General features: G+C 32.9%; 1 protein-coding gene across 2 annotated transcripts in view; it reads right to left on the reverse strand.

Moving 5' to 3' along the window:
* Positions 1-5,890, reverse strand: part of LOC106115468 (fibroblast growth factor receptor 3) — a 78,025-nt gene extending 72,135 nt beyond the window's left edge. Inside the window, exon 1 of one of the 2 annotated variants that reach the window (XM_013308859.1) lies at positions 5,833-5,890. In XM_013308859.1, coding sequence (XP_013164313.1) covers positions 5,833-5,841 — 9 coding nt within the window. In that variant the 5' untranslated portion in view covers positions 5,842-5,890. Of the gene's footprint in view, positions 1-2,986; positions 3,289-5,832 lie in introns of those variants that run through there. The other variant, XM_013308857.1, reaches the window with a different exon arrangement.
* Positions 5,891-8,916: the final 3,026 nt, after the last annotated feature.

The following is an 8,916-nucleotide window of genomic DNA, read 5'->3' on the forward strand; positions in this document are numbered from 1 at the left end:
TCATCATGTTCTTACTATCAGTAATCTTTTAAATAAAAGTGTAAATTGATAAAAAAATGTAAAATCATTTTCATAGAAGTACACAGCGTCATATAGATAAGAATATATAGGAGTGGGGGTTGAAATATTGATCAATCCTGTAAATAAGTCTGTTTGTCGAAGTACATTTAAAAATTTAAGTTGTCATCTCTTTCAGACACTTTAATTAAACAGAGACAGCGATATTCTAAATTTCACAACAGTTATAGTCGAAATTATTAAGAAACCTTTTTAAACAATTTTCCTTGTATAAGGAACACTATAGACTTATTAAAAACAGATATGTTTGTATCATAAATACTATAACGTTCCACAATAAATCCATGGACAATATAAGCTAGTGATATGTGTAAATATAGCTTGTCACTTCCATTGAAATTGACTTAATATTTCTCCATTAAACTAAAATCCAGTAATTCTTAGTAACAAAGGAAAATCCCCACTGAGGGGCTCCGATCCTATCGTAAGTTAAATGGTGAGTAAAACATCTTACTTTGACGTCTTTGAATTACTTTTTTGATATGTGCTGGTTGCATCACGATGTTTTCCTTCATCGTAAGAATGTCTAATAGATGTATATATGTAAATAGAAAAATTAGTACATGGCAGGATTCGAACCCATGAACTGCAGATACAAAGTTTAACCACTGAGCCACCGACGCTTTATATAGAACATATCTGTTATTAATAAAGTAATGGATTATTGGGTTATGGTGAAAGTCACACCCGAAGCCGTCGATTACTCGTCATTAAGTTATTAAATTGTCCCGTCTGTATGTTCAGTAATACGACATCGCAAACATGACGAGACAACATAAACATTGTAAACGAAATGTACTTTCAACGGGTCAATACATTGATTAAAATTTTCTATATATAAATTATAAATTATTAACTTTCAAGAAGACTTAATTAGTAGCTTATGTGATCTTCCAGAGTATGTTCTATATGTATGCCAAATTTCATAGAGATCCATTAAGCTGTTATGGAAATATCTTCAAACATCCATCCATCTAAACCAGTCTTTCCCAAAGTGGGCGATAACGCACCCGTGTGAGGCCTGGGGGATGATTTGTAATTTTATTTAGCTAGGAGGTCTCTTAGACGACGACTGCATGAGCTCTCAACTCTCAACAACAACTTGTGAACATCAACTAATATGAATTAAAAGATTGCTTAAACTCTAATATGAGGGCGCTAAGAAAATATTTATTCTCAAAGTGGGCAGTAAACAAAATAAGTTTGGGAAATACTGATCTAAACATTCGCATTTGTAATATTAGTAAAAAGTACGATAAGATTTTCAATAACTGTGGGTTTCTGAGATGAAAATTCACGTTTAAAATATATAATCTCTCTTATGTCAAATATTGTATACAGCGATTTTGATCTTAGAAACCAACGATAATGCTTATTATGTCATTTGCGACAATTAATCAACATTCTATTTGTGTCGATATGTAGATAAATATAATAAAACATTCGTACTTTCTCTCACGTTCAAGTTCATTACTATCAACAGGAAAATATAAAGTTGCTATGGTACGTACACACGCAAACACAAGGCCCGAACTCTGACACCTCGCGGTCTATTCCCGTACGCCTTGACATGTGCGATTCAAGCTGTTTACACTAGCTGCTACGAAATATTGTACGTAACTGTGTGTTTACACTGCCGATACATTTGTATAAAAACATAATCACATCTCTCATGCTGTTTGATAAAACATAGACGATATGTAATCTTATATTATAAACTAGCTGACGCCCACGAATTTGCCCGCGCGGGTATAAAAAAATCTAATGAGTAGCCTATGTGACTATGTTCTATATCTATACCAAATTTCATCAAGATCTATTGTGCCGTTCCGTAGATACCTTCAAACAAACATCCATCCATCCATCGAAACATTCGCATTTATAATATTAGTAAAATAAGAAGTAAGATACATTTAAAGCGCTCTATTCGCGAAGCATTGTTCCTTAATGATAAAATACAGAAACAGCGAATACGGAATGTTAGTTTGTTTGGGATTACAATGAATAAGTATATACGAAAGTTTAGATGGATATATATTTGTTAGAAGGTATCTCCAGACCTTTATATATCTTGGTGAAATTTGGCATAGCCTAAAAGAACAGGCAGGCTACTAATTAAGTATATTTATTCCCGTACAAACGGAGTTCCAGGCAACAGCAATAATTGTCACTTAATTACGTATTTCATGCCGATCTTTTCAATAGGCGGACGTATTGCTTAACAAAACAAGAATGTACTATACATAATACGTAGCTTAGGCGTAGTATTTCTGAATATAAGTCTGTGTCACGGTCGTATGAAGGATTTTTAAACAAGATAAATAAATTTTGATATGATATAACATTGTAAATATATGTACTACGTATTTGGAAAAGTGACGATGGAAAGATTATGTAATAATCCATGGCTGTTGGTAATAGTTTTGTAATTTATTATTGTTTTTTTTATTGTATTTTTAAAGGAGCAGTAGACAACATTGCCTCTGGAATACGTTAAAGAAATCATATGAATAAATTTCTCAACGATAAAAGTTAAAAGGTTACGTTTCTTCGAAGAATTCTAAATTGTACGCGACAACTATCCTACAAAACTTACTAATATTATAAATGCGAAAGTTTAGATGGATTTTTCTTAGAAGATATATCCAGAAAATCTCAACAGATCTCGATGAAATTTGGCATACATGTAGAACATAGTCGGAAAGAACACATAGGCTACTAATTAAGTTTTTTTTAAGGCTATATACCTATATAACTGGTTAAATGCTTTCAATGGTCAACCAACCCGCACTTAGCCAGCGTGGTAGACTATGACCTAACCCTTAATTTAGGGTAGGCTCCGAGCACCTCGGTGGGGATGTATAGCTGATGATGATGATGATGAAATGCTTTAAAATGAAAAACTTACAATTTTTGTCACCGATGTAATTATGGAGACAGGCGTAGTGATAATATTGTTATTTGAAATTACTTCTGATGCGTTGATTACTCTTGTAGATTTTTCAATACTTTCTCTTGTTGTAAGATTTTTCAACTCCTTGGAGTCAGTGTTTGATTGTAATCGCATGTACGCGGGTATCAACATTTTTCTTTGATTCTTTACATCATTACGTATTGCGTTCATATTTGTCGTATTTATGTTAACATTATAATTTGAATTTGTTATATTTAAAGACATTTCTTCTATTTTAATCTTTAATGATTTGACGATGTTATTTTTTATTGTTAAAAGTATCAAGATGTAGCAGATCTCCGACTGCCATAACTTCATTATGATTACATTATTTTCACTAGATTTTCGTTCACATTATTTTGATATTCACACTTTAGTTTATCACACACCTACCTATGTTTCAGTTAAAAAATTACGTATAAAAATCAAGAAATAAAAATGTCTTAAAATTTAATATCATCGTAGTTACCACTAAGAAAATGTATATACAATTAAATACTGTTAAATTCATTATTTAAGAACAAATTAGCAAGATACTTTAAGTTTTGTTCAATTGTGTGCAGTGAAAACTCACTGTTAGATTAAAAATTGTTTTTAAGGTTCCGTACCTTATAGGAAAAAAACGGAACCCTTATAAGATCATTTTGCTGTCCGTCCGTTTGTCTGTCAAGATCTTTTTTCTATAAAACGCGTGAAGGTATCAAGCTAGAACTTATTTCTTATCTATATTCGTGGATTCTTTAGGGATTATTTATCTAAATTTATGAACAATTTTAACCTACATCCTGTAATTTTTTATTAATTTATGAAATAATTTTGTGTAACATTTGATCGCTATATTAAAATAACTTTATAAAAATTAATTATAAATTATTTTTACACTTTTACTAAAATATGTAGGAAGTAATGATGTTGGCTTAATTTTTACAATTGTCAGACCCAGCTTCAATCGCGGCGGTAGCCAGATTGCCCAGCTAAATTATAAGGAAAGGCACTATAGGATTGTCATGTCCGATAAGGACAAAAATCCCAAACAAAATATTATAAAAAATTACTTTATTTATCTTCTTTATTGGTACATTTTAAACTAAAATGCATATACTAAAATAAAAATACTAGAATTTAATATGTTAATACGTAAAACACGATGTAACATAGTTTTTGAAAGTGTAACATTCGCAAAGATTCAAAATAACTTCTCTGATCAATGTTACACTAAGCCAAATAATCGATAACCTTTTCTAAACACTTTTTCTTTGCAAGTGTACAAAAATAACACACTCTTATAACACAGAATGCGTTGTTACAATGAACTTTTTATTCTGAATTGTACCTATTGCTCAATCATTATTTAAGGCGGACTAGAATTTTTTTTATTGTATTAATTCAATGAATTCTGCGATTTAATTTTGCAATAAATTATTTACGTTAATATTACGAGTGATGATATAATATTTAAAAACTTTTATTTATTAATTGTATATATAGTTGTGTGGTAACATATCAATTTACTTTTAATTCGTGTTTATCCCACGCACTTAAATATTAAACTTATAAACACTAATTAAAGTTAAATTTAACACAATTAACAACATTCCGTAAGAAAAAACTTTCACAATGTAACTCTGTATAACTGCTAAGTATTATTCAGCGACGTATTTTATCGCGTACGGATTTTATCACGGTATGAAAATAATTTGGGGCAGGAAATGCGGTGCGTTCGGGAGCCGCCGGGAAACTGACGGGCTCCAGTAGCAACGCCGTTCCCGATCCCCTACTAATGCCAATACTCGATTCAATAAACTAAAAACTCGATCATTCGTTGTGATAAACTAAAATTGTATTTGTTTTAATCAAAATAAAAACATTTCTAACAACAAATAATTTTGTGAATGACGTAATTTTTTCTAAAATTTATTTTTTTTAAATGACCAATAACTGAATCGCCTTTGCCTTTTTCGGATAAAAAAAAAGCAAAATTTTTTCTTTCTACAATGCTGGCCGGAAACGACCAGTCTGTCAGAATTTGGTGTTCAAAAAGTTTGTAATACCTTGAATTTGATTTTTAAAATAATCTTTACACTAGTATTCGTAGTAGTGGTGTTATATCGTTGAATTTGGGATTTTTGTTTACAGTTGTCTAAGTTAATACAGAACGGGCGAACGGCGGCAAAAGTTTAATTTACGTAAAAGGTATCAGACACTTGAAATGTAATAATATTAAGACGTAAACGAATTTTAAATCGAGAACGTTCTTATTTCGCCTTTATGTGTTTTTTTATATAATATATGTTACGGTAAGTGTATTTGAAAATTATTAATCATTTTCTTATCATTAATGATTACTAAAAGTAACATTAAACACATTTTTATAGTTTTTACAAATCTTTGTGACTGAATTTCCCGCGAGTCGTTGCGCTGAACACAATTTTAGGTTAGCACCGCGCACGGTGACCTTGGGCCACCAAAACATGTGATAGTTTAGGTTTAGAACACATCAATATTAAAAACCAACAAGGGACAAGGTAGGTAGGTTAAGAAAATTTTAAAATAAGTCGAAGTCTACTAGTTAGGTTTGCAACATTTTTTATAAAGTAAATCGTTGCCGAAACATTTTTTAGTATTTTTAAAATTGATTTCTAGTTACTTTAAAGTAAATGAGATTGTTGTTTTTGTATATTTAAAAATTTTCTTTGACAGTTTTTCTATAACTAAAAATGCGATATATTGACAAAAAACATATACTTGCTTGATTTGTTTTTATAAAAAAAATCGTCAATGGAAACACATGTATAACATACCTTGTTCATGCTTCTCTTAACTGGTTGTTTTTTTTAAATCCAAATCAGAATTACTCTCACTAATTACACATTTTACTGCCAATAATCGTGGCTTCCAAAATATATTCAATAAAACACTTTTTATCACACAATTATATGAAATTAGATATTTTAAATGTACGATATCACAGCTCAGAATACTTTTGCATTCAATAATTAAAATATATATATGCATATCGTAATGGCCGCCACGTAAGATGTTCGTTTTCTTAATTCCAGCGTTGGAATGAAATGTCTTTAATGTTTTTATAAGATTTTTTTGATGTATAAAATATCTATTTATACCAAATTGAATAGACTCTTATATATCTATTACTCTTCTTTTATGTGTCTAATGGGAAATAATGATATATTATTTACGACGTTTTTACGGTTGCGACATTTTATCCTTTTTGCTGGAAATATAATTGAATACTAGTAAAGCGTTAATAATTTTTATTTAGCGTATCGTTATTTGATGTCTTTTTAACAATGAGTTTTGATTGCCAAAACACTTGTATAATAACATATTTGTTATTATTTGTATCTTTGTATACATGTGAAATTCTTAATTCTTTTTAATAGCAGCGTTTTACCTGAAATAAAACGCATATTAAAATACTTACCTAACTGGAAGCTTTATTATGAGAGAGCATTTCCGTTTCCGTCGAATTTCTACCAGTTTTCGTACTTTTAAAGGGATGTTTCCGGCAAAGTGGCGCCACCTGGCGGGGGCTGTCTTTTAGTTTTCGTAAAAGAAGACGTGCCCTTTTGAATCATTGGCTTTGTTTTCACCAGGGCGAAATTAAAGTGAAAGCTTCCAGTTAGGTAAGTATTTTAATATGCGTTTTATTTCAGGTAAAACGCTGCTATTAAACAACTTGACCGTAACTGGAAGCTTTATTATGAGATATGTTTGTTATTCGCCTGGTGACGCCACTGTAAAAGGTTAATATTATGTTTATCAACGCCAATGTGAGATGTGATGAGAAATAAAAATTTTATTAATCAGAAAACTTTTATTTCTTTGATCAGTTTTGTAAATACATAATTATTAATCAATTCGCCGGTAAAAATAATTGGGTTAGATTTTGTGAATCTTGTGATTTCCTTACTTCTCGTTTATAGAATTTGTGGAATGTATTAGCTGATTGCCAATTTCCACGAGTTAGGATTTCATCAATTGGAGTATTTTCCAGCCAACTTTTGGATGCTACAGCTGATCGGATACTGCCTGGCGTAGCCGTAATGCCAGCTTCTTTAAACAGAGCCTTTATCCAGCCTGAAATTACTGTACGCGATGCGGGTTTTGCAATGCCTCTTACTGTTATAAAAAGATTAAACGATTTTGCAGTATTACGTCTTTCATGTAGCAATTCTATCGTCTTCTCTACCCAAAATACAGGATTGAGATTACGATTATTTGTGTTTGAAAGCAATTTCCAACCAGACTGTCTGTAATTACTGTTGTCTGTTTTTGAACCAAATTCCGGCCAAAATACAACACTATCTTGTGCTGTCACAATATGCTCAGGATCTACTTTAAGCAAGGTGAGATCATGTACACGTCTTCCTGAACACAATAGTAATAAGAGTGCTGTGTGTCGTGATGTCTGGTATACATTATTTATGTCTATAGTGTAGTTGGCTAAAAAGGAAGATAATTTACTAACATCCCAAATAGGTGACTTGGAACTCTTTGGAACTTTAAGAGCAATTGATTTACATATGTGTTTAACAAGAACATGTGAACTTAACTGATTTGATGTTTCTGAATTACATAAGGTAGAAACTACTGACTTATGTAGTATTATAGTGTTATATGATAATTTATGTATCAAATGTAAATCGGACAAAAATTGTGCTAGTTGGGCACCAGTGGGGTTTTTTGGGTTAATGTTTTTATCGTTACACCATAGAGTCCAACGGTTCCAAGCAACCTGGTAAGTTTTTAAGGTTGATTTTCGCCAAGAGTGCCTAAGCAATGATAACTGATCAGTGTTCCATGATTCTAGTGCTTCAGTCCACCCCCACATCTCCAAATTTCGAGTGTCATGGACTCCACTTTCTGCGGTGGTAACCTCGTTGATGTGTCGATCAGACGATTGCGTAAATTGTTCAATGTGAACGGGGCTTCGAGTGCTCGCGCTTTGAGGTCTGCGCGCCAAAACACTCTCTCCCACCGTGGAACTACTATCAAGAATATTCCTGTCGATTGATTCAAGTGTGTTAGAACTCTGGGGATCAGGAACGGTGGTGGAAATACCCATGCAAGTGGATAGATCCATGGAACACTGAACGCATCGTGAAAGAGAGCTTGGTGATCGTTCAAATCCCGAGATACATAATTGTATACTACGTGAGCAGTCTTCGAGGCGAATAAATCTATCACTGGAGTGCCCCATTTTGCAAACACCATTTCCACACAAGCCGGTAGTAGGTGCCACTCTGGAGGTTGACGGTGACGTGAAAGGTGGTCGGCATGATTGTTGTACTTGCCCGGGATATGGTGAATGCTGAAGTGTATTTCGTGATGGTCTAATAATTTCAAAATTTGGTAGGTTATTTTCATTAGTGATGTGGATTTCGTACCTCCTTCTTTCCGTAATTGAGCGACGGCAGTCTTGTTGTCGCACTGTATGAGCAGCGAGCTTTGCTTCAATAAATGAGCATGGATTTGGAGAGCGTGTAAAATAGCCAGCAACTCTTTCTGATTCGAGTGTAGCTGTTGTTCTTCTTGAGACCAGCTTCCCCAGAACGCTAGGTCGTTCAGTTGTGCCCCCCAAGCTAGGTCTGAAGCGTCTGTTGCCATAAAATGAACGGGAGGGGGATAATGTAGAGGTGTTGACAACTGGCAGTTCACTTTCCACCATTCCAGTTCCTCGATGACAATTTCTGGCAGATGATAGGCTTTCTGCGACATTTTGGGAAGTGAGTTCAGGAACATTAACAATTTTCGATGATGGAGTCGACCTCGTGGTACAACAAAACTGGCAAAATTTAACAGCCCTATTATTTTTTGCAAATCTTTTACACTTGCTCTTCTTTGTTCCAAAATCAGGCTTA

Source organism: Papilio xuthus, unplaced genomic scaffold (assembly GCF_000836235.2).
Source record: "Papilio xuthus unplaced genomic scaffold, Pxut_1.1 DF827789.1, whole genome shotgun sequence".
Lineage (NCBI taxonomy): Eukaryota > Metazoa > Arthropoda > Insecta > Lepidoptera > Papilionidae > Papilio > Papilio xuthus.